Source organism: Halichoerus grypus, chromosome 1, assembly GCF_964656455.1.
Source record: "Halichoerus grypus chromosome 1, mHalGry1.hap1.1, whole genome shotgun sequence".
Taxonomy (NCBI): domain Eukaryota; kingdom Metazoa; phylum Chordata; class Mammalia; order Carnivora; family Phocidae; genus Halichoerus; species Halichoerus grypus.
The window spans coordinates 210831339-210857998 of record NC_135712.1 but is presented as its reverse complement, the minus strand read 5'-3'; the positions used below and the strand labels follow the sequence as shown (position 1 = coordinate 210857998).

The 26660-nt window shown below is 62.1% G+C and overlaps 4 protein-coding genes and 1 long non-coding RNA gene across 6 annotated transcripts; 2 read left to right on the top strand and 3 right to left on the bottom strand.

The window, feature by feature from the left end:
* Positions 1-372: 372 nt before the first annotated feature.
* Positions 373-1537, bottom strand: LOC144380107 (uncharacterized). The gene is made up of 2 exons (XR_013443922.1): positions 1369-1537; positions 373-537 (listed from the first exon to the last, which is right to left on the bottom strand). It is a non-coding gene; the product is annotated as an uncharacterized LOC144380107 (long non-coding RNA).
* Positions 1538-1844: 307 nt separating this feature from the next.
* TIMM44 (translocase of inner mitochondrial membrane 44) lies at positions 1845-16184 on the top strand. Its single transcript, XM_036066017.2, has 13 exons — positions 1845-1951; positions 4455-4556; positions 7104-7274; positions 8192-8272; positions 9006-9155; positions 9885-10024; positions 10299-10384; positions 11087-11179; positions 11268-11392; positions 12731-12781; positions 14517-14606; positions 15199-15309; positions 15633-16184. Exons 1-13 carry the CDS (start codon positions 1907-1909, stop codon positions 15750-15752), a joined length of 1365 nt encoding a protein of 454 aa, XP_035921910.1. The 5' UTR covers positions 1845-1906; the 3' UTR covers positions 15753-16184.
* Positions 16185-16587: 403 nt separating this feature from the next.
* Positions 16588-18269, top strand: CTXN1 (cortexin 1). The gene is made up of 2 exons (XM_036066018.2): positions 16588-16906; positions 17284-18269. Exon 2 carries the CDS (start codon positions 17304-17306, stop codon positions 17550-17552), a length of 249 nt encoding a protein of 82 aa, XP_035921911.1. The 5' UTR covers positions 16588-16906; positions 17284-17303; the 3' UTR covers positions 17553-18269.
* Positions 18270-19602: 1333 nt separating this feature from the next.
* Positions 19603-22004, bottom strand: SNAPC2 (small nuclear RNA activating complex polypeptide 2). Its single transcript, XM_078056336.1, has 5 exons — positions 21814-22004; positions 21116-21235; positions 20888-20956; positions 20319-20610; positions 19603-20227 (listed from the first exon to the last, which is right to left on the bottom strand). The coding sequence occupies exons 1-5, from the start codon at positions 21994-21996 to the stop codon at positions 19896-19898; spliced, it is 996 nt and encodes a 331-aa protein (XP_077912462.1). The 5' UTR covers positions 21997-22004; the 3' UTR covers positions 19603-19895.
* Positions 22005-22825: 821 nt separating this feature from the next.
* Positions 22826-26643, bottom strand: TGFBR3L (transforming growth factor beta receptor 3 like). 2 transcript variants are annotated; one of them, XM_078056350.1, is made up of 7 exons: positions 26231-26643; positions 25205-25341; positions 24815-25120; positions 24060-24180; positions 23809-23967; positions 23528-23600; positions 22995-23132 (listed from the first exon to the last, which is right to left on the bottom strand). In XM_078056350.1, exons 1-6 carry the CDS (start codon positions 26547-26549, stop codon positions 23533-23535), a joined length of 1110 nt encoding a protein of 369 aa, XP_077912476.1. In that variant the 5' UTR covers positions 26550-26643; the 3' UTR covers positions 22995-23132; positions 23528-23532. The 2 variants fall into 2 exon arrangements, with proteins under 2 accessions (XP_035921907.2, XP_077912476.1); XM_036066014.2 differs by lacking the exons at positions 24815-25120; positions 25205-25341; positions 26231-26643 and adding an exon at positions 24450-24619 and having other exon boundaries at positions 22826-23132; positions 23532-23967.
* Between the last annotated feature and the right edge of the window lie 17 nt (positions 26644-26660).

Sequence of the window (26660 nt, the reverse complement as noted above, 5' to 3'; positions counted from 1 at the left end):
AAGGTGGAGAAACAAACAGAGCACCCTCAATGCTCCCCATATGTTCCTCAGCTGCCATCATTTCTCCCTCTACATACAGCAAGGATTTCTCAGAGGTGCCCATGCCTGCCCTACTACGTGCTGGCTGAATGTTTACTAGCTGGCCCTCCAAACGAACCAAAAGCTCCCGATCTGTAGTGTTTGCCAATTCCTGTGGTGTAAATACTCCTCCCACCGTGGCGGACTTCAAGCTACTGATGCGGTGTCACTGAACACGGAACTGACAGAAGATGCAACAGCACGCGTAACAGTATTTCCATCATACAGATGTGATTTATGTAAATACCCTCAGTAGCACAGCTAGCAACACGTGGAAAAATAATTAGGAAGTGCTGAGTTTTGAGTATTTATTACCTTTGTCTAAATACAATCCATTTGATGGGGAAGTTTATACAATGAACTTTTAAACAAGGGCCGTGTTTAACAACTAGCTCCCAAATTCCTAAAAATTCAACAATTCGCTCTCGCCGGCCAGTACAAGCTGACTCCAGCACACCTCTGTAAAAAAACAAAACAAAACAAAAAAAACCTCAACCCACTGAAACCTGGCTTCCACAATCACCATTCAACCAAAATGCTCTTGCTTGTCTCACCAGGGACCTCCATATTGCAAAAATGCCAAGGACAATGGACACAGGTCTGGCCTGGCCTGCCTTGCCTGAGTTCCCCGTAGCATTCAACACTCCACACTCCGCCTGCCTTCTCCGAGGTCTTCCAGGTGCTCTTCCTACCTGTTGACCAGTCCTGCCCAGTCTCCTTCAAGGGCTCTTCTTCTTCCAGACCTTCTTCTCAGCAACAAACCTATATATCCCAACCACTTAACTAGTTTGCTCTTCTTGGAGTAAAGACATTTCAAAGCCAGAGTGGAAGCCCTCATTACTTACTCCCACCTCGAGGTGGAGCTTCTGAGAGACAGAGAATCTGTCCAACCCTGAAGCTAGGGAGTGTATGTTGCCTCCCTTTCAAGTCCCACAGACCTTATCACAGTTTAATAACTCAAAAGGCTTCAAAAGGGCAAAGGCAGCATGCATTGACTCCCCCACGGTACCAGCTCCCCATCTCTCCTAGACTCAGATCGCATGGCCATGTTAAGGTACCGCCACTTGGTGGCGGCATTTTCTAAATGGAAAATAGTATCCAGGTGCTAAAAAGACAAAGGCCTAATCTTCTTTAGGGCCAGGTGTGTCAATTCACACGGAATCCACGGAGGAGCGGCCTCCACCCAGCCTGGTCTTAGCTTCATCTTCCTGTTCTGGACTAAAACCAACAGGAGCTTTCTCAAAGTGCTGAACAAAGTGGGCTCGTGCTCTCGCTCTGGGAGCAACTCACTTGCCCGTCTGTCGGTCACCGTAGGCCACTGTCAGTGAGAGCCAGGGTCAGTCACTACCGGGCTGGTCCGCGGGCCAATCAGTCAGAATCCAGCTGAATCCATCCCTGTGGGCAGCCGCTCCACTTGTCCTTCCGGCCACTGCAACCCGGCGCGATCTGTCGGGGAGATCACCGCGGGGGACGGAATTCGCGCCCTCACGATCCGCCCCTTCGTAGTCTTATCCAACCAGAGGTCTCCGCTTCAAAAAAGTGCCCGCCCCCCCCACGCCGACATCCAGTCACAGGCCCCGCCTTCCGAAATCCTGCCCTATCAGAGGCCTAGCTCTCTAGGAATCTCCAGCTCATTAGGCCCCGCCCCTACCCCAGACCGCTCTCCAAGGCCCCGCCCTCCCCGGGAATGCTGTCTAATCAGAGGCTGTTTCCTCTCCGAAACCCCGCCCCTAGGGCCGGCTTTTCCCAGGCCCACGCCGCGCCACATAGACGCGGCTGGTGACGCCATCGGGCCGCGTTGCCAGAAGGTCACACGGGATCCAGCAACATGGCGGCGGCGGCGCTGTGGGGAGGCTGGTGTCGCTGCCCGCGGGTAAGCGGACGTGCAGGGTTGGGGTGCGGAGTAGGGGCGGGTCTAGGGAGCTCCAGGCCTGCGACCTCCAGCGCCTTTTTGTCCTCAGGCCTTTGGCCCCCTCGGCCCTTCCTTGGGCTCAGCGAGAGCCTTGGGTTTAGGGCGTTGGGTCGGCGGAGGCCGGGCCCCGGGTCCCGGAGCGAAGCGCATGGGCGGGGGCAGAGCGTGCCGGCTGGGTGGCGGCCATGGGCGGAGCCCGGCGGGGGGCGAATCGCCCCTCACTTCCTGATCACGCTCCCCGTGCATAGGGGAGTGAATGGTGGCCTCGGCGCCCAGTGGAGAAGGAGCGAGAAGTCAAAACACCGTGACAGTCACGGCTCGCGTTTATATGCCAGGTCCTCTACCGAGGGCATTTCCTGCATCGCTCCTCCTAACCCTCCGTGTGAAAGTGCGGGAGGTAGTTCTCTCCCTGGCTGAGAGCTTGAGCTCATGGGGGCGGTGGGAGTTGAGGTGTGTCTGGCCTGCTCAGAAAACAGTAGTATTTCGTGTTGCTGGAAGTCGGTTAGGAAACTGGGAGTCAGAAAGGTTAAGCAACCTGCCCACAGTGTCAGCTGGGGGGGTAGCTGACCTGGCCAAAATCCTGGGTCAGACTGACGACAGAGCCAGACTCTGGAGGGAGGAAAATATCTTACAGGGATCCTAGTGTGGGGAGAAAGAAGCTGTCTGACTCAGGGCTGATTCTTCTTTTTGGCTGCTTGTCTTTTGAGTCAGGGTTGAGAGATTGAATTTACACGTTTGGATTTGGGCACAAAACTGGTGGGGCACCAGCCTCAGGTTTGGGCTTACTGTGGAATTTCTTTCCCAAGTTAGACAGCCATCCACTTATATCTCAGACTGTTGCTGAAGTCAGTGCTCCAGGATCAATAGGTGTAGGCAGAGAAAAACAACTTACTAAACTAAACTAAACTCTTGGGAGTTACTCTCTCTCTCTTTTTTTTTTTTTTAAAGATTTTATTTATCTGACAGAACAAGCAGGGGGAGCGGCAGGCAGAGGGATAGGGAAAAGCAGGCTCCCAGCTGAGCAGGGAGCCTGATGCGGGGCCCGGTCCCAGGACCCTGGGATCATGACCCAGGCGTCCCGGGAGTTACTCTTTTTTTAAAAAAATAATTTTTGGGGGGCGCCTGGGTGGCTCAGTTGTTAAGCGTCTGCCTTCGGCTCAGGTCATGATCCCAGGGTCCTGGGATCGAGCCCCACATTGGGCTCCCTGCTCCGCGGGAAGCCTGCTTTCCTCTCCCACTCCCCCTGCTTGTGTTCCCTCTCTCTCTGTCTCTCTCTCTGTCAAATAAATAAATAAAATCTTCAAAAAAATAAAAAATAAATAATTTTTTTGGTAAGTTTTTTTAAGTCATCTCTACCCCCAGCATGGGGCTTGAACTCATGACCCCAAGATCAAGAGTCTCATGCTCTTCCGACTGAGCCAGCCAGGCGTCTCAGGAGTTACTCTTGAACTATAAGAGATGGTGGCATTTGTATGAGTTTGGGATGTTGCTTAAAGTTTCTGGAGAAAGGAGGCGTGAAACAGGGAGAGGAAAGGCCCAGGGAATGTGGAAATGGAAGAGTGGTTTTTTGACTTTTTTTAAAGATTTTATTTATTTATTTGACAGAGAGAGACAGCGAGAGAGGGAACACAAGCTGGGGGAGTGGGAGAGGGAGAAGCAGGCTTCCCGCCGAGCAGGGAGCCCGATGCGGGGCTCGATCCCAGGACCCCGGGATCATGACCTGAGCTGAAGGCAGACACTTAACATCTGAGCCACCCAGGCACCACTGGAAGAGTGGTTCTGTGGGGTCATTGACATCAGCGTGTGTGGTTCAGTGCTGGGTGCTAGGTTTCAAGGCCTGTGCAGGTCCAGGCCCTTCTCTTATGGAGCTTAAAAGTTCTTCATTTGGTAGGAGCAGAAATGCCTTTCACATGGCATTAGTAGTGTTTTTGCCCAGGTGGGTCCCCTCAGTTGTCCCACTGGCAACCCAACCCTGGGACATGGTAGGTTTCTCCCAGGGTTGTGCCTGGAACAATAAGTACTCCGTGTTTTACCTCTGAAAGCCCAGGTCTCTGGCCTTCTGGGGCTGGCAGAAGTGGGGGATGCTTGTGAGAGAAGACTGTTTACTGCCAGCGTCGAGGCTCTGGGTGCCCATTTCAGTCTCCAGGATTAAATTAGACTGGCACGATTCGCCTTCTTCCACCATAGGTTGGCATTTCCTGGGACTTCTCTGGTTTCCCCCAGGTTCAGAGGCAGGAAAGTAGACATGGACCCTGGAGGTGCAGATCCAGTGTCGTCTTTTCCGCAAGATTCCACTGGCTTCTCAGAATTTAGCAAGATTGCAGAGGGTCTAGCTTACAGCACAGGCATGCGGTAAAAATCGGCAAATGAGTCTTGGGCGACCCCCAGCTTTTTAGCGTGGCCTGCTTACTTCCCAGTCATTCTCTTAACTGAATTGGGTCTTTCTCTTTTCTCCCCCAATTAGAAATGCCTCGGCAGTGGAGTCCGGTTTCTGTCCAGCCACAACCTGGTGCCGCTACGCCGTGGTACCTGTCACATACGCCGGCCCAGCAGAGAGCTGCCCGTGGTGAGTGACTCAGAATGCTAGCAAGCTGAGAGGAGGGGAAAGTCTTCTGAGAGATCAGGCCTAGTGGACAGGAGAGAGCGCTGCAAGATGCCCACACTGCCTGGGGCAACCGATTGGCTGACATTCCACATCTAAGGCCTTCGCGAAGGGTTCCAGAGTCCCGCGTACTGGTCCTCTCAGGATCTCGAGAGGTGCTTGGCATTAACAGAGGTAGAACTCCCGCCTGACAAGGCAGATGATGTGTCAGCTCTAATAGCTGGAAAGGCATCCCTGGACTCAGCTGAAATCCACTTCCCTGTGGCTCTTGCCTTTTCTGCGTGACAGCCCTCCAGGCATTTGAGCAGAGTCACCCGTCTCGGGGGCTCAGTTTTCTGTTTCTCTTGTTCCCCACAGACCGCATTTTCTAGAGCTTTTGCCCTTCCCTTCATACCTCTTCAACCATGCTTCTTTCTGTGGGTGCCTCACCACCACAGGGAGGAAAGCCCAGAAGCTGACCTACTTCCCCGAACCCACACACTGGGGCAGCTCACACCCTACCCTTCCCTCTGAGTCTCCTCCCAGCAGTAGACGCTCACACAGGCGGTGGCGCAGTCCCAGACGGTCTTAGAACCTGGACTCCCTCACCAAGAGTCCATTCCCCCCCCCCCCCACCCCGAGAAAGGCTGGCCAGGCTGGCCCTGGGGCTTGATGGGGGCTCAGGAGTCAGTCACCCTGAAAAATGGGAAGGCAGGCCCCGGCCACGGTGCACTGGTACACCATGGAAGCGGTCCCTGCCCCATGCTGCGGCTCCCTCGCATGGTTCTCCAAGCGTTCCCTTTTCAGAGCCTGCTCTCATGCTTTTGGCGAAGCAGGGACCCAACTCTGGCTCAGTCTGACCCTGGAGCCTGTGTCTTGGGCAGTGTACCAGCTCTTGTGCGTGGAGTGGGGCCTTGGCCTTTCTTTTGGCCTCCCTAGGCTCTGGCCTCTGGGTGTGTCGGGTTTTTCCTATGAGGGGGACCCCTGAGCTTCAGCTCTTGGTGACAGTGATCCATAAACGAGGGAGGTTTATGCCAAGCCCAAGGGTGACATGTGAGGCCCAACTTGGGACTTGAGAGTGACCCCAAAGGAAGAAGTTACCCCGGCCCCAGAAGCCCAGGGAGTAGGGCCCTATGCCAGCTTCTTTGGGATGTTGTCCCAGTCCTGGGCCCAGGGCCCCTTTGGGTGTTGACCTTCACCTTAGATGAGCACATTTGAATCCCTCTGAGGATTCTAAGCTGCACCCGTTTCTCATCCAGGGTCTCCTCTGTTGAAGAAGGAGCCTGGTACTTTGTTTTGTTTTAGAGTAGACTTTATTCTTTTGAGCATTTTTAGAAGTACAAAAAACCTGAACAGGAAGTACAGAGAGTTCCCATCAACTTCCTCTCCCCCTCTCCTCCCACCTGGGCACACAGTTTTCCCCGTGAGGCATTTTCACCATGAGGCGCATCTTGCCTTAGTGTAGCATGGTTGTTCCGACTCATAAGCAGGTATTGATCTGTTATTAACTACAGTCCACAGTTTGCCTCAGGGTTCGCTCTGGGTACTGTACATTCCCAGGCTGTGGACAGACGTCTGCCCTGTGTCCCCCATAGTCGTGTCACAGAGAGTAGTCTCGGTGCCCTGAAACTCCCTTGGGCTCTGCCCATTCATCTCCCCCCCACCCCACCAGCCTGTGACAACCACAGATCCTTTTACTGTCTGCATGGTTTCACCTTTTCCAGAAGGGCCTAGAGTGGGGATCATACCGTCTGGAGTCTCTTCAGACCAGCATCTCTCAGCCAAGGTTCCTCTGTGTCTTTTTTATTTTAATTTTTTAATTTTTTATTTTTTTTAAGATTTTATTTATTTATTTGACAGAGAGAGACACAGCGAGAGAGGGAACACAAGCAGGGGGAGTGGGAGAGGGAGAAGCAGGCTTCCCGCCGAGCAGGGAGCCCGATGTGGGGCTCGATCCCAGGACCCTGGGATCATGACCTGAGCCGAAGGCAGACGCTTAACGACTGAGCCACCCAGGCACCCCCTTCTGTGTCTTTTTTAAATTGAGATGTCATTGACATATGACGTTGCGGAAGGCCACAATATCTTTTCATGGCTTGCTAACTCATTTCTTTTTATTATTGAATAACATTTCATAGTCTGGACATCTCATAGTTTACCACCTCATGCTTTTTTTTCTAAATATTTTTTTAAAAATATTTTATTTATTTATGAGAGGGAGGGAGGGAGAGAGAGAGAACACGAATGGGGGTAAGGGGCAGAGGAAGAGGGAGAAGATCACCCCTGCACCTAGGGAGAAACAGACTCCCGACTGGGCAGGGAGCCCAACTTGGGGCTCCATCCCAGGACCCTGGGATCATGACCTGAGCTGAAGGCAGATGCTTAATCAACTGAGCCACCCAGGTGCCCCTCACCTGATGCTTTTTTGATTTGACTTTTGTCGCTCATTAAAGAGGTAGCTATTCATTGTGAAACCCGTATCGGTACAGAGGAAAAAGTACAAACCCTTTGTTTCTTTTACATTCTTTCTAGTCCAGATCCTATTCTTCTGGAAACAGGAAAGGCTTTCTCTCTGGCTTACTGGATAATATCAAACAAGAATTAGCCAAAAACAAAGAAATGAAAGAAAGTATAAAAAAGTTCCGAGATGAGGCCCGCAAGTTGGAAGAGTCCGACGCGCTCCAGGAAGCCAGAAGGAAATACGTGAGTCCCTCTGCTTCGCGTCTCCCCTGGTGGGACACTTGCTTCCCGCGCGGTGCCGGCGTGGCGGGGGAAGGTGAGGTCACTGCGCTGGCGCTGGGGGCGGGGGGGACAGGAGTACGTCGTCAGCCCTCCGTTCCTGTGCTGAGATGGAGCGCCGTGCTCTGCACACCGACAGCGCCAGCTTCTCTGGGGAGCGCGTGAGAAATGCAGGGTCCCGGCGCCCCCCGTAGCTGCCGGGCCCGCGTGTGCGTCGGCCGGCCTCCCCTGGTGACCGCTGGAGCAGTGGGCTTGAGACGCACTGCTCCTGAGAGCTGGTCGTGGCCCTCTGAGCCAAGCGGGTGGAAAGCGGGTTACAGCACTGCAGGTGGCCTTAACGGTCGCCGTCTCTTAGCGAGCGGGCTCCGCCGCCTCTGCCGCACGAGGGCTGTGAGGTGGGGGCAGCCTCCCCTCCTACCAGTGGGCGCCCGCGCCAGGACCCTGGGCTTTTTGTTCTCCGGGCCCCTTCCCAGGCCGTGCGCAAGGCCTATTCCGTCGGCGGCAGGTCACCCTTCCTTTCCATTAAGGAAGGGGTGGTTTGGGGGCAGGTCGGGGGGACAGTGGCTGCGGGAGATCCGGCAGGGGCTGGCAGCTGCAGGGGTGCAGAGTGAGGCAGGATAATGTCAGTGAGCCGGGGGGAGGGGCTGCGGAGGGGGCCAGATCACCCCTGCACCTAGCGAGGGAGTGGAGCCAGGGGCTGGGCCTAGAGGGTCTCCACGTGTCAGCCTTCGGCTGCTGAGCCCGCCGGCCGGGCTGTGGCGCAGTGAGGGGCCCCGGGGTGGGCAGGCTGGCAGGGGAGAGGGCTGCTGAGAAAAATGCTTCTTTGGACCCTTGCCTGTAAGATAACTGCGGCGGCGTAACAAACGACATCCCTCCCGTAGAAAACCATTGAATCCGAAACGGTGCGGACGAGCGAGGTGATAAAGAAGAAGCTGGGGGAGCTCTCGGGCACAGTGAAGGAGGTAACGGTCTCTGGGCCGCCACGCTCCATTGGCCGCGGCTCGGGGCCATCTGTGGGTCGCGTCTGGGAGGAGAGAGCGGTGCCAGGAGCAGCGGCTGAGCTGGTGCCCGGGCAGGGCGGGACTTGGCCCGGGGGCTGCGGAGCCGTGGGCGGCAGGCGAGGGAAGAGCAGGCCTGGTGCGGTGGCTTCCGGAGTTAGGTTGCGCAGCGCCCCCAGGAAGGAGGGCAGAGTCACACTAGCCCACGTGCCCTGCAGTTTACCACTCGGGTGAGAAGCTTGGCTGCCGCTGGCAAAGACCGGAGCAGAAACGAGGATTTTTTTTTTCTTCCTGCCTAAACACCAGGAAGCGCTGCTTGGCCCCCAGGCGAGGGTGGGGAAGGCAGGGAGTTGCGCCAGGGGCTTCCTTTTTGTGCCTTGTTTTGCTTTCCTCTGTTCTGGGCGGGAGAGCAGGGCAGGCCGGTGCAGTGCTGGACGCAGGTTTCTCCCGTTATCCCTCGGCTGCCTCTCCTGCCCATTCTGGGGAGAGCCAGTTGACCTGGTGTCGCCCAGAGCCCAGGGGTCCAGCACCCCAGACTTTGTACACGGGGGGCCTGAGTCTCGGGGCCCCACAGGCCAGACGAGCTCAGAACACCCGTTCCCGCCCTTTGGAGGGCTCAACTGGCCTTAGCTCTGGGGGAGCTCATGCAGGCCCCGAGCGGTCCTGTGCTGACACCTCTATCCCTCTGTCTCAGTAGAGTCTCGACGAAGTCAGTAAAAGCGACTTTGGCCGGAAAATCAAGGAGAGCGTGGAAGAAGCAGCCAAGACTGCCAAGCAGTCCGCCGAGTCAGTGTCCAAGGGTGGGGAGAAGCTGGGCAAGACTGCCGCCTTCAGAGCCCTCTCTCAGGTGGGGCGGCCTGCTGCCCCTGCTGCCGGGGGTGCCCTGCCTTGGCCTGCGCGGCGTCCGGGAGCCAGAATTCCCACCTCGGGGCTCAGCCCACCCGAGGCACCCGGTCTGTGCTCCGCTCCCGGCTAGGCAGCCTCGGGCAAGTGAGAGCTTCTCCGCCGCTAACATCCTTAGCTTGTGCCTCTAAGCCAGGGACCTTTTGCACTCAGGGTGACTGGAGGTCCCGAATTCGTTCCCTATCACCTGTCGAATCCTCCCGTGGCTGAGCCCTCTGCTGGCCACAGGGGCCACAAGATAGAAAGTCCTTGTTTCTGCTCTCAAGGGGTCTGGGGTCCCAGGAGGGGATGAGCAGTTCCTGAGCGACATGTGACAGAGGAACATACAGGGAAGAGGCCACAGGTGGAGGGGGCAGGCCCTACAGAGCGGGGCGTGCACAGCCAGCTGAACAGGGCCAGAGCCTCTGTCTCGGGAATGAGAGGGAGGCCAAAGAAAAGCAGGGTCCATCTAGAACAGTCCCGCTGCCCATGCAGGGAAGTCGGGCAGGTCACTCTGAGCCACGTGACCTCAACACTGGGGGAGGCCGAGCCCCTGGGGTGTCATCAGGCCCTACGTTGGGGTTCCCAGCAGATGCTCTCCGACGTGGGGCACAAACACACAGGCCCACCGTGGTGGTCTGCGATGTCGGGCAGGTCACGAGTGCCCACCGCGTGGCTGGCTGCTTCCCTCCAGGGGGTGGAGTCTGTGAAGAAGGAGCTTGACGAGAGTGTGCTGGGGCAGACCGGGCCCTATCGGAGGCCAGAGCGGCTCAGGAAGAGGAAGGAGTTTGCGGGAGAGAAGTTCAAGGAAGAGAAGGTGTTTGAGCCCAATGAGTAGGTAGCAGACCGGCCAGCGCCTGTGTCCCACCCCACGCACTGGGTGTGGCCGAGCGCCCGCAGAAGGTTCTGCCCGAGTCAGTTCATTCCTCAGCTTCTTTTCTGCTCAACAGTTCCTGCTCCCTAGTGCGTCTGGGGGAGCGGGTGGGGTGGGGAACAGAGAGGAGGCTGAGAGGCGCGGGGTGGGCTGTCCCGCTACACCCCTCCCCCCGGGGCCGGGTGGGTGGCGGGGCTCCCGCGCTGCTGCTCACCGCCGGCCCGGTCTTCCCAGGGAGGCCCTGGGAGTCGTGCTGCACAAGGACTCCAAGTGGTACCAGCAGTGGAAAGACTTCAGGGACAACAATGTGGTCTTTAATCGTGAGTGTTCACATCTCGGAGGCTCAGCTGACAGCGTAGCCGTGACCACGGAAACTCACTCAGTGCTCCCCATGTGCTGGGCACAAGCCAGACCCCCACTTTACAGAGGAGGAGACCGGGGTCAGAGAGGACCAGCCACTTCCACAGGATCGCCCAGCCAGTGAGCAGCAGAGCCCTGGCAGAGCACAGGCCGACAGGCAGCCCTGCTCACGCGGGCAGCGGTACATTTCGGGCTGGCGGGCCAGGGACCCTACCATGGGGGCCGAGTCACCCATCGTTGCCGTTGCCAGAGCGGTTGCTAGCAGCAGGGCGACTGGGCACACGGCTGTGGATTTCCCCGTGAGACGCTCCCTCATAGGGAGCGCTGGTGGGGCCCGGCCAGCCAGCTCGAGGCCCCAGAGTTCTCTGTTCTTGTCTGGGGCATGGGGCTCCCCAGGTGCCACCCACCCTCGTCCCTTGTCCTGTGAGGGTTGCTAAAGGCCTGTTTCCTTTGGAGGGAGAGCCCCAGCTAGCAGGGCGGCCCCTCACGGTTCGCACAGCCCCCTCGGCCCACCACTGGGGACGCAGGCTCAGAGAAGTCCGCTCGTTTACCCAGCCTGCACGGAGACTGGATCTCGTAGGGGCCCCGAGGAGCCCTCGGAAGTCATGGAGTAGGGGTGTCATTCTGGAAGGGCCCCTTGACCCCGGCCCATGTCCCCACAGGGTTCTTCGAGATGAAGATGAAGTATGACGAAAGTGACAACGCACTCATCCGGGCGTCCCGCGCGCTGACAGACAAGGTCACGGACTTGCTGGGTGAGTGGCTTGCCTGTCCTTGCCACCGGGGCTGGCAGCAGGGGAGGGCCGTGGGCCCTCGACCCACTCCTGGCTCGGCTGCCTCCAGGGGGCCTATTCTCCAAGACGGAGATGTCAGAGGTGCTCACGGAGATCCTGCGAGTTGACCCCGCCTTTGACAAGGAGCGGTTCCTGCAGCAGTGTGAGAACGACATCATCCCCAACGTCCTGGAGGTGGGTTGCCCCCTCAGCGGGCCCTCCCCGTCCTGGCCGGCCTCTTATCGCCCTGGGCTGCGCACGACACCGGCTGTGGCCTGATGGAGCGCTCTGCCGGGGCAGACACCTGTCCCGCCTTCAGAGGCCTGAGCACCCCATGCCTGGCCCTTGTTAGTCACGCACCTCTGAGAAGGCACCTGGGGTCGCCTGTGGGCCCTGTTGGTCCCCACGACGGCAGCTGCTTTCTTGCATTGGCTGTTGGGTGCGTCTGCTCCCGGGACTGAGTTCCCGGTCACGATGTCCGGCAGCAGCTCCTGCCTCCCTTGAAAGCTGGCCTGGAGCCTCCTGTCTGGTTCCCTCGTGCTCTGTGCTTGAGGTGGTTCCTTGGAGGCTGCAGTGAGCGGCTGCCCGGGGCCTTTCAGGGGTGGGTGAAGCTGTAGCCCATGGGGCAAGCCATGAGGGGGACCCTAAGGGGGCTCTCCTCCGAGGTGTCCTCTCTATGGGAATCCTGAATCCCATCTTCTATCCCCTTCCTGGCTCAGAAACGAGGAGGGAGCGGCTTGCCCAAAGTCCCGCTGCAACCAGCCCTCCACAAGGCCCCTGCCCGAGTCGGCTGCCTTTTCCTCTGCCACGTCTGCTCCTTTAGCCCCCAAGACGTGGCCGGAGCCCAGGAAAAGTCCTAATGAGACCACAGAAAGGCCTTGCAAGCCCCAGTGGGTTCCTGTCCCCTCCTGCCTCCTCCATCCCAGTGACCTTCATGGGTCCCCCTCCCCTTCCGATTTCCCAGGTCCCTCATGCCACTTTGGGCAGGAAGGGAGGAGGTAGACATGGAGCAATCCCCAAAAGCAGCAGTCCGAGCACAGGCAGTTTCTTCTGGGGTGAGGCTGTCTCAGCCCCCAGCCTGCTTGTGCTTTCCCTCGGGCCCTCAGCTCCTCCGTCACCTTGAGCAGGTTCAGCCCTGCCTCCAAGTTCCTGCGGAGGTCTCCCCCATGGCACCTGGGGAGGCCACCCCCGGGACCCCTCCTCTGTGCTTTTGTGGACCCAGCTGTGCAAAGCTCCATCCCCAGTGGAGGGAGAATGCAGCTCCTGGCCTCCCTGGCTCAGTTTCCTGGCCAGGGTGAGCCCACCACGCTGCCACCTTCCTCTGCCTCCTCCCACGAGGCCCTTGGGACCACCCTGGGCTGCCGGGGGTCACACACACAAGCTCTTGGTCCCCAGGGCCTGAGGAGGGGTGCCCATTGCTGCAGCCCAATTCAAGGCCCCCTGCTCCCCAGGTAGAGCCTGTGGGGGAGGGCCTCCTGCCTAGATCGTCCCCTCTTAGTCTCGAGCTAATTTTTTTTGTTTTCCCCTTTTTAGGCCATGATTTCTGGAGAGCTCGACATTCTCAAAGATTGGTGCTATGAAGCTGTGAGTACTTCTTTCTTTTTATTTTTTCTAGTTAGGCCTAGAAAGAGTCATAGCTTGGAGATCTGCTTCGGCAGCATGGTCTGAGAAGGGCATGACGGGGTCTGGTGTCCTGATTGTGGGGGGACCCCGGGGGCCAGGGCTGGGCGGAGAGGGGTGTGTGTGACCTTCCCATCCCCGGGCCAGCGTCCATCATCACGCCCATGTCACAGGCATTATAAGGGTACAGCATGAACACAGGCAGCATTTGCAGGACACAAAGCGCTGGCTGGACTCATTAGCTGTCCTCACTTCGAGTTCCCGAAACACAGATCAAAACAGACGGTGATAGATTTCCCGCATGGGGAGGAGCCGTGTCCTGACGAGGCCTGACTGCTCCCCAGAGTCGGGGCTCAAGGTCCCCAGGCTGCACGGTGCCAGGCCATGGGTGACGGGGTCAGCCCCCCTCAGGAGCACACCCTGTCTTCCCTGGAGCCTGGCAGCCTCCCCGTGCCTGCAGGGCTCTGGCTGGCCACGTCGCCTCACCCTGCTCACTCCCTGACCTGTGTCTTCGTGGTTTTTTTTTTTTTTTCTTTTTCTGAGCTTATTTGTATTAAGCAATCCAGAGCCTTTTTTGGCTGACTCTGTTCTGCTTCCAGCTCACAAACAACTTGGAGAAAGCAGAGGAGAAGATGTCAGATTTTTTTTTAAAATACTCCTCTGCATGGTGACTAATCCAACAGGCATTTGTGAGTGGTGGTGGTGTTTCTTTTTTTTTTTTTTTTTTTTAATACTTTGGCACCATTAGAATGTGGTTGATTATCTTTGCCAGAGAGCTGCTGGTGCCCCTGGAAATGCACTTGAAATTGCAGGTGCTCACACAGAGGTGTTTTTTAAATGTCATTTTTTAAGAATCACACCAGAAATGGGAGCAGCAGCATTTGTTTTCTTGGTAGCAGTTATTTCCATAAAAAGTAGTTGTGATTGGAATGTCTTCCATCATAGTTGCTGAGTCCAGAGAAGCTTCTGGAGGAAAGCTACAAGGCTGCACATGTCCTGGGCCTGGGAGCAGGCTGGGGGGGGCCAGGGGTGTTATGCGGGCCGCGCTGCCCCTTCGGAAGAACGGGCTGCCTGCGGGCAGCAGCTTCCCGGAGCAGCTGGTCAGCGAGGAGGAGGCACCCCGGGCAGCTCATTTCAGAGCAGCCGTGGATTAGGGCAAATCCTAGAAAACGCGTTTGATTCCAGGCCAGGATTCAGAGTGCGGTGAATAGGGGCAAGTCCAAGATCAGCCAGAGAGGCCTCAACTTACCCCTGGGGCTGTGTTTCAGATTCTGTGGCAGGAAAATTACCAGCTCTCCCGATGATACCACTTTCAGTCGGTAGTCCTGATGCGGTGCTGCCTTTGTAACGAGGGAGGGGTGTGCGACTCGGGCCAGCAAACGGGGGGCACCAGGCCGCCTGCTTGGACCCGTGCGCCTGGCGTCTGCCGCGCCTGGCGTAGCACAGCCCGCGCCAGGAGCCGTTTCTGGACGGTTCGAGGGCTGAAAGCGCGGGGCTCGGCTGGCGAGCCAGCCTGCGGGGAGAGCCGCCCAGGACCGTGTGTCGGGCCCGCGGCGCGCCAGCCTCGGTGCTGCGGTGCTCGGGCGGGGCTTGCGTTCCGGCGTGCGTGCGTGCGCGCGGCCCCAGGCGTGCGTGCGTGCGCGCGGCCCCAGGCGTGCGTGCGTGCGTGCGGCCCCAGGCGTGCGGCTTCTCATTGCAGACCTACAGCCAGCTGGCTCACCCGATCCAGCAGGCCAGGGCGCTGGGCCTGCAGTTCCACTCCCGCATCCTGGATATCGACAGCGTTGACGTGAGTGTCTCTCCCGGGGGGTGTGCTCGTCACAGGGGCGCCCCGTCCCTGCAGGAGTCCTGACATGGGCAGGTGCTTGGGTTAAGGGACCTCCGGGGCCCTTTCAGCGGAAGCCCGTGGTGGGAGAATTCTTAGGCAGGTGGCAGACGCAGGGGTTGCTGCTGCCCAGACCTCGGGGCCCCCAAAGGCAGTATTGTCCCTGCAACTTTACTGGGAAGGGGGACGCTTTGTCAGGACTACTCAGGCCCCGACGGTCCCTATGGGGAGCTGGAGACACGCCAGCGCACGCTTCCCTCTACCCCTGCCTGTGTGCACGACTGGGCCCTTTGCGGGGCCTTGATGTGGCCGCCCAGCCCAGGTCTTAGCAGTTCAGACAATGGGTCACATTGGGAAGGGTCTCGTGGGAATCTCCCACCTGGAAACGGACGACTGGACTCCTCAGCCTCCTTCGGGGGCCTGGCCCAGCGAGGGGCACGAGGGGAGTGCTGGGGCCGCTCCCTGGGAAGCGGGGATCTGCACCACAAGGGGAGCAGCAGGGAAGGGGTGTGGCCACTCTCTGAGCCCTCTCCCCCCACACCCCCCACCCCCGCAGCTGGCCATGGGCAAGATGATGGAGCAGGGACCTGTGCTGATCATCACCTTCCAGGCCCAGCTGGTGATGGTGATCAAGAACCCCAAAGGCGAGGTGGTCGAGGGTGACCCGGTGAGTGCGAGAGGAAATGGAGCAGCACGGGCAGGTGGCCATCTTCAGCTGCCTTGCACTTTGGAGCCAGGAGGTTTTGTGACTGTGCAGAAACAGCAGGGCGGGGCTTCCAGAAGTCTGGGGTCCCAGTCGGGCCTGGTGGAGGTCAGAGGGTGACTGACCTGTCTGGTTGGGCCAAGTCCTGAGTTGCAGCCTCTGGAGCCCAGAGCCAGGCTGACACCCCCAGCCCCACTCCCTGGTCCCTCCTGGCGTCCCCTCTGTGTTCTGCCCTGCTCCTCTGGACAGCCCCTTGTCCCCAGCCCTCACCTTCCCCACCTCGGCAGGAGAAGGTGCTGCGCATGCTGTACGTGTGGGCGCTCTGCCGAGACCAGGACGAGCTCAACCCCTATGCAGCCTGGCGGCTTCTGGACATCTCCGCCTCCAGCACAGAGCAGGTCCTCTGAGCACGGTGGCCGCGGCCGGGGGCTCCAGGGCTGGATCAGCGCGTGATGGACACCCAGGGGACTGGTGTCTGCCTGCAGCAGCTAGACCTCTGGGGACAGGACTGTCGGTTCTCTACCAGGGCGGCACGGGGAAGGGCGGGCAGCTGCCGGGGCTTCTCCCCACAGTGCAAGACCCCGCGCGGCCCCTCGGCCCCGCGGGGCTGCTGAGCGAGGTCACTGCGGGGCACAGGCCCGATGGTGCCAACGGGCCCCTACCCAGGGACTCTCTGGAGGCAGGAGGACAGGGCCCAGGCCCCCGTCACTCAGAGTGGCCCACTGGCCACTTCAGCCAGGCCATTTTGGCTCCGTTTTTTATTTTAACAGTGCCCTTATTACCCGTGTGTATATGCCTGCGATTTGGAAATAATAAAACACCAAAGTGCAGGAGAGCAACTTGGGTGGTCCGAGGTGTCTGTCACGGGTGGGGCGGGAGCTGACCAGGAGGTCACAGGGAGGTGGTCAAGGTCACTGAAGGAACTGAAGCTCTGGAGGGGGCAGCCTTGCCTGGTCAGGACCCTGCCCGCCCTTGGGGGGACCGAGACAAGAGCTAGGGAGCTTTCAGTAGTCTGGCTGGGGTCTCGGAGGGTTGGGGTTCCTAGAGCTGGAGGAGCTTGAGTGCCAATAGGAGTGATTTTTTGGAGGCATTGGGATCCGTCCGCGCAGGACATCTGGTCGAGGGGTCTATCGCAGAGAATGGGGGGAAGGTGCGGAAGTCGGGCTGGGGTGCTTCTGGGGTGGGGTGGGCGAGGTCCTCGGTGCTGAGGCTCCCCGCGGCCGGGGTCTCCCAGGCGCCTCCGGGTGGGAGCTCCGTCCTCCCGGAGGCCGGGGCGGGGTCGCGAGCCCGCGCACCGCTCCCTGCGCAGCCTCCGCCCCCCGCGGCGGCCCCGCCCCCGTCGCCATGGGAACAGCCGCGGCGGCCCGGCTAGCGTGCGGCTCGCCTGCCTCGGTCTCCAGCGCTCCAGGGGCGGGTGGGGTGGGCTGAGCCCGGGCCGCCGCCGCCGCCGCCACCAGCAGCCGCCGCTACCACCGGGGAGAGGCCGAGACCGGAGCCGGCGCGGGTCCCGGAAGAGAGCGCAGCCACCGGGCGCTCGGTCCCCGTCCCGGTCGAGGCCAGGGTGAGGGGCGCGGCAGGGTGGGGGTGGTGGGGGAGGGGTCCCCGGGACGCCGAGAACAAAGGGAGCGGGGCGGGGGACAGGGTTTCGCCCCGCTGCGCCGCCGGGGCTGCGCGTTCGCACCTGTTGTGCGCGGGCCGGCCGGGTCCGGGCTCCCTCTCCCCAGTCTCAGCGCCCCCACCTGCACGCACGGCCGGAGTTGGGTCCCCGCGTGCCTGTGGCGGCTTGCCTGCGAGCCTGGCTTGGGCGTAGCCGGGGGACAGAGGCGCGGGCGGGGGCTGTATCCGGGCAAGGTCAGGGGGCGGTGGCGGGAGGGGACGGCGCAGGGGCGGGAAGGCGCAGCCTCATCCTGGCGCCCCCGGCCGGCCCTTCCTCCGCAGGGCGCGCGGCGATGTGAGCCATGAGCGCGACGTGGACGCTGTCCCCCGAGCCGCTGCCGCCGTCGACGGGGCCCCCGGTGGGCGCGGGCCTGGACGCGGAGCAGCGCACGGTGTTCGCCTTCGTGCTCTGCCTGCTCGTGGTGCTGGTGCTGCTGATGGTGCGCTGCGTGCGCATCCTGCTCGACCCCTACAGCCGCATGCCCGCCTCGTCCTGGACCGACCACAAGGAGGCGCTCGAGCGCGGGCAGTTCGACTACGCGCTGGTCTGAGCCGTGCCCTGCCGCTCTCCGAGGGGCCGACCCGACGGGGGCGCCGCCTGGCAGGGAGCGCTCAGGACCTCCGCCCCAGCGCCTAGCCCGAGGGAGGAGGCCGTTAGAGGTCCGGCTCCTCCCCCTCAGACCCCTCCCATCTTTCCTCCCGGCCTGGCCGGAGCCCCACTTCGTGCCTTTATCCCGCCCCGTCCTCGCTCCGTAACTCGCAGGCTCGGCTGGCCCCCGACTGGGAAGAGGACCCCCACCCCCACCCCAAGGCGTATAGGTGGCTCTGCTAGTGTCCTGCCGCCGAGCATGAGTGTCCTGTCCATTCCTGGATGCGGGGGACCCCCGTGTCCCCCCTCCCTCCCCTGTGGTCTGGCCATCCTCACTCCGCCCCCGATCCCCCCTTAGTGTTGAGCTGCTCCTGCGGGGCAGGCTCTCCTGCGCCCATGGGGTGGACGCTGCACACCCATATGCCCTGCGCGGCCTGCCCCGGAGACCGAGCCTGGAGAGCACCAATGGCTGTTGTGTCCAGGACACGCGGCGCCTTCGGTGGGAGGAAGAGTGCGGGCAGGTTCTCCCCAGTACAGGTCAGCGCCCCTCCCTGGCCCTCCTGCCGCTTCCGCCTGCCCCCTTCCCGCATCCCCCCCGCGGCCTTCCCCATGCCTTCCCCCTCCTCCCTGCCTCTGAGCCGATGGTGTCAATAAAAGCTATTACTGAGCGCTTACTACATGCCAGGCGGTGCGTGAGTTAGCGCGTGCTGCGCGTGACCTGTCCCCTCTGCAGGACCCAGAGCGAGCCCTCTTAGCATCGCTGTTCGACAGCCCGGGGGATGGAGGCCCAGGCGGCCTGAGGGACTAGCCTGTACTGTACTGAGTGGCGGAATTCCAGCCTGGCTGGGATTTGAACCCAGGTCTGACTTCCACATGCTCTTAATGGCTGCCCCATGCTGCCAAAACACGCAGGCCGCATTCTGGGGGGACTGACGGGTGAACTAGCTCCCTTCCGCAACGCGCATCGCCAAGGTCCACCCCCCCTTCTTTCCCTTAACTTGGGGAGACTGGAGGCTGTGGAATAACGGGACTAAGCAGGGCTGGGAGGGGTTGGGGGGCCCGCTCAGCCGGCCCTGGAGGGTGCCACCAAGACGTGGCATGATCTCCTGGCACTGACCACACCTGCTCCCCCAAACCTCTCTCAGCCTGGTTCCTCCTGCCCACCATTCACAAGCGCACTTTGGAAGCTGGGAGACGGGCAGCACGGAGTGGGCTGGCTCTGCTCCACACCCCCCGCCCGGGAGCCTGTTTGTGCCCCGGGGAGCCGTGTGCAGTGTGTGGGGAAAAGCAGGCGCTTCTATAAAAGGAAGGCTGTGTGAATGCACGGGCTCTGCGAACACATCTACCAGCTCCCAGAGGACTAGTCAGGCTGGGGGGGGGGGGGCTGTGGGAGGACACCTGGCTCCCCTGCCGTGCCCTCCCCAGCCTCTCCCTGAATCTACACCCTCAGGCAGGCTGATGAAGGGGGACCCCTTACAGGGAGACCCCACCACACTCCTGGGAATTCGGGGCCTTTGGCAGCAGCCAGGACCCTTCCTCTACCCAGCTCGGTTCCTCCCTCCCTGCCCCTCCTTGCTTTGCTGGGGGGTGGGGGGGATGACTTACTCCCCTCCCTCTGACCTCCTGCCACCTGAGGCAGCCCACCCCTTACCCTTGACCTGTACCTGGGGCCTGGCTCCTCCCACCTGGCTACCCTCTGCTGGCTTCTCTTCATCTGTGTGAGGGGAGGTCACCTGTGCTGAAAACCCTGCACTCAACACCTGTCAGGCTCAGGCCTCATCCTCCATGCAGTCACCGAGGGTCCCCTTCACGGCCAGACCAAGGTCACTCCAGGTGGTATCGAACCAGACCTGGCGGCAGCAGCCTCTACTGATGACTGTGCCTTCCCCCCTCACATGCCCCCCGTTCAGCCCTGGGACCCCGAGCTCCGGCACTCCTACCTATGACTTGTCCTTCTGGCACTTTGGGTCTCCACTCCCGTTTTTAACTCACAGGAAAAAGGGAACAAGACATAATGGCAAGAACTTTACTCACAGGACATAGGATACAGGATGTTGGGACAGGCTTTGGGGGGGGAGGGGCTGGCTGCCCCCACCTCAGTTCCGTGGCCAAACCCCTGTACAACTGTGCTTCTGTTTCGGAGACCCCTGCCGTGTCGATCATCTTCAAGGCCACCCCCTGCTGCCCACCGTGTCAGGGACCTTCCACCGTGGCTGGGTCCTCCTGACAACCCAGGACCAGCCCAGGCAGGACTGAGGGCCAGGGGGCTCACAGATGTCTGGTGTGTTTTCCCCCTACCGGGCCTTCACCTCGCAGGGCTGGCTGCCTGGCCCAGCAATTCCAGGGGCACCAGGAACGGGTTCAGGGGGCAGACCCCAGCTGCTTGCCAAGCAGACCTTGGTTCACTGGGCCCGGCATTCTCTGGAGCCAGGGGCACGGCCTGGCTGGCCTCCTCTTGCCCCGGGGAGCTTGTCCCGGCATCCTCAGCTCCGGGCGCCAGGCCCTCCGTGGCTGGGTCCGGCTGAGGGGCTGTCAGGTGCACGTACATATCCGACATGTGTTTAACCAGGGCATCGCAGGGCAGGCGGAGCAGCTCCTCGGGAAGTGCCAAGAGCAGGTCGAGGACCACCGCGGCCTCTGGTGATGGACACAGAGGGGTGGGGTGAGGGCAGGGCGGGCCTTGCTGCCCGGGGCTCGCTCCCTCCCAGCCCCTGCCCGTTACTCTCACCAGCTGCAGAAAGCTCAGGGCCATGGCACCTGCGGGAGACGGACGACAGATACTTGTAGATCTTCTCAAAGTCCACGGAGAAGTCCCCTTCTGACGACGGGTCAGCCAGGGATGCAGACGGTGCCTCGGGGGCGGGGTCATTCGCCTTAGGGGCGGGGCCCGGGGTGTCAGGGCCCGAGTCCTCCCGCCCTCCAGGGGCGCTGAGCAGCAGTAGCTTCCCACGCGCCTGTGTGGGCTTGGGGGGCTTGGAGTGCAGGAGGCTGACGGGCTCCGTGGCCGCGATGGTGAGGACCTGGCAGGAAGAGAGATCAGGGAAGGAAAGGGGGAAGTCCTCCCATCGGCCTCTCCGCTGCCCTGCACCCGGCTGAGCCCTCCACCTCCACCTGCTCACCAAATCCTCCCTGTTAGACGTAACATACGGGAGCTGTCGGAAGCGGGGTCACTGAGGCTCAGGGTGTTCAGTGACTGGCCAGCGTCACAGAGCTGGCAAGAGGAAGGGCCCCGGAGCCAAGTCCCCCTAATTTAGACTTATACATAACACCCCCATCCTGCCTGTGGGATGGCTGTACCTGCGAGAAAGCCACAGTCAGGGCCTCCTCCAGCGGGCCCGTTATCTTCTCAGCCAGATCCATCCATACCTGGATGGGGCGACCAGAGGGCACACGGTCGGCCTAGGGACCAACCCTCGGGGGTCTCCAAGCCCTGCCCCTCCTGGGGATCCCCCTGACCAGGTTATCCCCCCCAACACCCACACCATGCCCCAGGGCCCGGCCTTGGCGGGCCTTGTCCTGCCTCACCTCGATGGGCGCCGGGGTCTGTGTTTCCCGGCGCCTCGGACCCTGCGGGCCACCGGGATGCACCCTCTGAATGGCCTCCCGGACCACGCGGCCCTTGAGCTGCCGCAGGAAGTCCCGGATCTGGAGAAGAGAGGAGGAGGCCGAATGGGCCTTCTACACGCCCAGGGTTGGGGAGAGAGGCCAAAGCCTACAGCCTGCTCCCGGACCGGCACTGCTCCCTAGCCTCCCGCTACCCCGGTGTTACAGGTCTCAGTGACTCTGCCCCGGGGCTCGGGCGCAGGCCCCAGGTGTGACCAGCCACCCCACAAAGGTGTAAGGCCGGTTCTGCTTCCTCCCCGCAGCCAGGGCCCACCCTCTGCGAAGTACTACCCTGTTCACCGCCCCCCTTCACCCACTCGGCCCCGTTTCCTGGCTCTCACTTCAGCCTCACTGCCGTTTCCGCCCTGACCGGGGCCTCCACTCCGTCTAATTCGGAGTCCGACCGACCCCTCAGCACGCGCGGCCTCCACCTCGCCCCGCCCCTCAGTCTCGTATGCCCCGCCTCTCCCCCAAGCTCGCCCCGCCCACACCCAGCCTCCCTTCCAAGTCCCCCACCCCGCGCTCGCCCCGCCTCCCCGCCCCGCCCCTCAGCCGCAAGTATGCCCCGCCCACATCCTAGCCGGGGCTCCAGCCCCCCTCCCTTCCCAGGACCCCCTCACCTCCGCCTCGGTGCGGCCCGGCAGCTCCCGGGCCAGCTTAGCGGCGTCCGGCTCCGGCTGGCCCTGCCGCGCCTGCAGTAGTCGTAGCAGCTGCCGCTTCTCGCGGGCGCTCCAGGCCGGGGGGCCGGTCACCTCAGCCAGGTAGCGCGCCGGGGCCGCTCGCCGCCGCTGCGGAGGCTTCATGCCGGCGAGGGCGGTGTCTGCGTTCCGGGTCCGTTTCCCTGGTAGGCGGGGTTACGGAGGCCGCTGGGGCCAGAAAGCACGGCGCGGAGGCGGAAACAGATGGGGGCGTGGCTCCGCGTTTGCTGCCGAAGAGAACCGTTTAGATGGGAGAGGATGGAGAGACTGGCATGCGAACGGAGGTGGGGACGCATGAGACACCCCACCTGCCTGCATTTTATCTCCTCCGTGAACTGGAGCCGAGACCTTAGATCTCCCGCCCTCCCTCCATTCTGGGACTGAGTCTTGCGAAACTCCTACTGTGTGCTTTGCTTCTCCAAAAGGAGTGGACCCTGGCAGGAAGGCAGCTGTTCAGTGGTAGCCAAGAACCTGGGCTGTGGGGTTGGCTAGCCCTGAGGACCTAGAGCAAGTGATATGGCCGAGCCGAGCCTCAGTTTCCTCATTTGTGAAATGGAGCTAGTAGTCCCGCTCGAGGAAAGGGAGGAACTCGGACAGGAGACAGTTACGAGTTCTAGACTAGACAGAGGGCGCTGGAGCAGAGACCAGAGGTCAAGGCCTTAGCGAGGGCAGGGTCCAGGGTGGGGGTGGAGAGCAGAGCAAGCCTGGCTTTGGGAAGACCGCCGGAGGCAGGTGGGCAGGTGCAGGGCTTGAGGAAGGAGGCGGAGCTTATTAAAACTTAAGCACGTGGGGTTGGGTGTCCCTTTCTGTTTGGGAAAAACTCCCTTGGGTCTCCCCTGGCCTCCATCTGCACACGTATACATGGGCGTGTGAGCCCGGCCCCCAAGGCCTGGTCCAAGGCCTCTGCTTCCTGCCCCCTGTACCCGCGCCAAGCTCACACGCAGACTTCAGAACTCAGCAGGTCAGACCAGATGTTTATTTTGAGCCCAGGTGGGAGGGTGCGAGGAGGAGCGCGTCGGGGGCGGGAGGGTTCGGAGCAGAGACAGTGGTCCCGTCGGGTCCGAGGTGGGCCGCGGCCGGTGCAGTCCTGGCGGGCCTGGCTCGAGGCCGTGGCTGGTGTGTCTCGGGACCTTGCTGTGGGGGTGCGCCATCCCTGGCGAGGGGCTACCCGGGCTGAGCGAAGGAGAGGACACAACGCAGGCCACCCCCTTCCCAGCGGATCACTGGCCTCCTCCGTCAGTCTGTGTGCGGGAGTGAGGGTGGGTGCTAGGTCTGAGTCGCGAATTCTCCTCGTCTAGTGTCTGTCCGAGGTTTGAGGACCCCTCTTGTGACACAGAGCCCGAAGTTGGCCACGGGTGACCCAGTGCCCGAGTTTGAATTCCAGCTCCACCAAATTTTGTGACCTTTGACAAGTTACTTCAGAGAGTGCCTCATGGGTCTCATTTCTAATATGGGGATTATAATAATATCTACCTGAACGTTGTTATGAGGATTACATTAATTAATAGGCATGAAACCTTCCGAACACTCCCCGGCACAGGGAAAGCCTAAAACGCCATTATCATCACCTCCCTCTTCCAGCTGTCCTACCGGCCCCACGTTACAACCCTTTCCCCCCACCCGTACCCCCGTTTACCTGCCTCACTGGGGCCTCCTGGGCTGGGGGCCGCTGGGCGAGTCTCTCGGGGCCGGCCCGGGGGTTGGGGGCGCTGGAAAGGAGAGGGAGGCTGCGGAGCACTAGGGGTTGCTGCACACTGGGCCGGGGCAAGGGCGCCCCCTGGGGGCTGCCGCGGGCATATCGCAGGCAGGTCTGGGGATGGTCGGGGCTCCACCGGCTGGGTCGCGGCGACCCGGGGTCCCGACCCGCGGGGATAGGCTGGGGGCCGGGCGGAAGTCCCGGCGGGCGGAGCTTGGTACCTGAGTGCGCACAGACGAGGCCGAGCCCGGCGGCCAGCGCGGCGCCCAGCACGAAGGCAGCCAACACCAGCGCCACCACGGGCGCGGGCTCCAGGGCCGCGGGGGCCGGGGCCGGAGGCTCGGGGCGCACGGCTCTGCCGGGGACGCCCTTGGATGGCCCTGTGGGAAGTACGACACAGGGACTGGGCCCGGGCCACAGATGTCCTCCCCACCCCCCGTCCTCCGACCCCTGCGGAGAACTGCGCGCTCACTGGGGGGTGGCCGCGGCACTGTGACCACGATGGGCTGCGTCAGCGTGTGCAGGTGGGGGCTGTCGGCACCCAGGCTCTCGCCGCTGCCGGCGCCCGCGCACGCCTCATCCTGAGGCAGACACTGGGGGGAGCAGGAGGCAAGAGATGGGCAGTCAGGCCCCGGGATTCAGGGACCTGTCTGTCCCCGGGGCTCCCGAGAGGTCTACGTGTCCAGCTCTCTATTGCGACCAGGAGTCGCACCAGTGAGCTCCTGGAAATCCGACCCCCGAGAGGTCCGTGAGCCCAGCCCCTGAGATGTACAAGCAGCCAGCCGCCCAGCCTGTGAGGACTGCAAATTGCAGCCCCTCAAGGTCACACGACCCAGTTCTCCGAGAACCTTAGATACCAGACCTTTGGCCCCTTGGCCGCCTCTGCATCCAGCCACCCAGCCCTGGAGGGACCTCCGAGTTCCGCCCCAGGCATCCCAGAGCAAGCCCAGCGTCCATTCCCTGTCCCCTGGGGAACCCCTAGGCAGAGCCTCACAGGCCCCCCTCTCCGTCCCTGAGCCCAGCCACCAGCCCGAGAGAGACCCAGCGACTCTCCCCAGCTCCGAGGGACCCCCGTCTCCAGCCTCCAAAGCGTCGGACCCCTAGATTCCCAAGCTCCAAGGAGCTCTTCCTTCAGAGGCCGGAGGGCCTGTGCCCAGCCCCCCCCCCCCCCCCCCCGGCCCCGCGACTGGCCCAGGCGCCCAGATTCCCGGCCGTGCGCCCGCGCACCAGCGATGCCGGCGGCCGCGTCAGAGGCGCAGGTGTCCGGCGGGCTCCCCGGAGGCGGCGGCAGCGGCTCAGCTGGCAGTGCAGGAACTGCACGGAGGCGTTGAAGACCGGGCGCAGGCGGAAGCTGAAGCGCGCGGACCCGGCAGCACCCGGGCGCGGCGGCGGCGGGAGGACGACCGAGGAGTCGGCGGGGCAGCCCCCGCGCAGCAGCGCCAGGGCGGGCCCCGGGGCCGGGCGCGAGGACGGTGTCACCGAGCAGCGGTGCAGGACCAGGCCCCAGCGCGGAGAGGGACGGGCCAGGGCCGCCTAGGGGGCGGGGGCGGGGGCGCGATCAGCAACGGCCGCCCCCCACCCGGCCCGCCGCGGCCCCGGCGCGCCCCGCGTCCACACCTGCACGAACACGCGGCTGTCGGCCGGGACCTCGAGCGGCCCCGCGCGGCGCGGGAAGGCGTCCTCCGCGTCCGACAGCTCCAGACTGAAAAGGGGACGGCGCAGCCAGGGCCCGGGCGCCGCGGGGAATGGGGGCGCTGGCGGGGAGAAAGGGTGACATGAAGCAGGTCGCGCTGCCCCTTAGCCCCTCCAGGCCCGCGGAGCAACCTTCCCCCCTCCTTTGGAAAATGCATGCTGTTGCGGTGAGGGATTCCCCGGTGCTCGGTGCTGGGCTCCGCGCCGGCTTCACTGCTGGCAGAGTAAGCATGGTACGTCCCCTGAAGGTCCGGGGACCGCCACAGCCCAGCAGCCGAGGCTGGGAGCGAAAATGCGCGCCTCTGGGGAGGAGCCCCCCTTCCCAGGCCTGGATCTCTCCCGCCGCAGCGGACCTGGGACTCCCTGGAGGGGCAGGGTTGAAGGGTGCCTGAAGGCGGCCAGGCTGGGTGAGGTCAGCTACCCAAGGGGCCCAGCGCCCGCTTGGGGGCGGGTGCTGCCCCCCCCTTCCTTTCCAAGGTTACCGTGAGCAACGGGGAAGGGGAGAAGGAAGGTGCTCTCTGCCCCTCTGGCACAGCGGGAGCCCAGCCGGGCCACCAGGGTCTCCGGCCTCTCCGTTTGTCCAGGTTCCTTACTCCCAGACCGAGCGCAGCAGCAACACGGGGTGGGGACCCACATGCACCCACACCCCCTCTGCCCGAGGGAGGCACTCCGCTGGGATCCTTGTCAAATAATGTTCTCAGGACAGTCCCCACGTTTCCTAAAAGCATTGGTACACCGCTCTCCACAGTCACTGGCCTCAGTGTACCTGCTGGTGCCTCTGAAGAAGTTGGGGGTCCAGGAGAAGGATCTGGAGACGGGAGACAGAGGCAGAGCCCACCTGCCCCCCCCCCCCCCCCCCGTTCCTCCAGGCAAGGCAGAGGGGCGGTGGAGCCGAGAAAGGGCAACACGGGGATGGCAGCCTGATGGGCTGTGTCCCCAGCCTCTACATACCAGGCGGTCCGCTGGGCAAGGTGGCGACCCTGGGGAGCAGGGCCAGCAGCAGGAGTGTGGCACCCAGCATGCTGGACCGGCGCCCCGGAAGCGTGCCCCAGGAGTGCAGCTGCCCGCCGGACAGCACCCAGGCCCGACAGGTGGGCAGGCAGCCCTGTCCTTGGCTGAGCAGCCACCCCAGGAGGCGGGGGCGGTGGACTGAGGGGTGTGCATCAGAGCCGGCGCCCAAGGTCTGCCAGGGATTAAGGGCTCCTCTCTGGCCAACCTGTGGCTGGCGGGGTGGTGGGGAGGGAGGTCCGGCACACTGGTCACTTGACATGTGGCAACTCACTACAAATACCACCCTTCCGGGCCCGGCTGGGCTTCAGTCCCCCACCCCGGTGCAGAGGCCCCATCCCCTGGAATGGCACAGCTCCCCCGCCCCATCCCC

What these genes read in the sequence shown, in the direction of transcription:
- TIMM44 (XM_036066017.2), top strand. Translation starts at nt 1,907, where the DNA reads ATGGCGGCGGCGGCGCTGTGGGGAGGCTGGTGTCGCTGCCCGCGG. An exon ending in GCTGGTGTCGCTGCCCGCGG is followed by an intron (nt 1,952 to 4,454) that starts GTAAGCGGACGT and finishes TCCCCCAATTAG; the next exon opens with AAATGCCTCGGCAGTGGAGT. An exon ending in CAAGGTCACGGACTTGCTGG is followed by an intron (nt 11,180 to 11,267) that starts GTGAGTGGCTTG and finishes GGCTGCCTCCAG; the next exon opens with GGGGCCTATTCTCCAAGACG.
- CTXN1 (XM_036066018.2), top strand. Translation starts at nt 17,304, where the DNA reads ATGAGCGCGACGTGGACGCTGTCCCCCGAGCCGCTGCCGCCGTCGACG.
- SNAPC2 (XM_078056336.1), bottom strand. Translation starts at nt 21,996, where the DNA reads ATGAAGCCTCCGCAGCGGCGGCGAGCGGCCCCGGCGCGCTACCTGGCT. An exon ending in AGACCCCGGCGCCCATCGAG is followed by an intron (nt 20,957 to 21,115) that starts GTGAGGCAGGAC and finishes CGCCCCATCCAG; the next exon opens with GTATGGATGGATCTGGCTGA. An exon ending in TGACTGTGGCTTTCTCGCAG is followed by an intron (nt 20,611 to 20,887) that starts GTACAGCCATCC and finishes TCTTCCTGCCAG; the next exon opens with GTCCTCACCATCGCGGCCAC.
- TGFBR3L (XM_078056350.1), bottom strand. Translation starts at nt 26,549, where the DNA reads ATGTCAAGTGACCAGTGTGCCGGACCTCCCTCCCCACCACCCCGCCAG. An exon ending in CTTGCCCAGCGGACCGCCTG is followed by an intron (nt 25,342 to 26,230) that starts GTATGTAGAGGC and finishes TCTCCCCGCCAG; the next exon opens with CGCCCCCATTCCCCGCGGCG. An exon ending in ACAGCCGCGTGTTCGTGCAG is followed by an intron (nt 25,121 to 25,204) that starts GTGTGGACGCGG and finishes CCCGCCCCCTAG; the next exon opens with GCGGCCCTGGCCCGTCCCTC.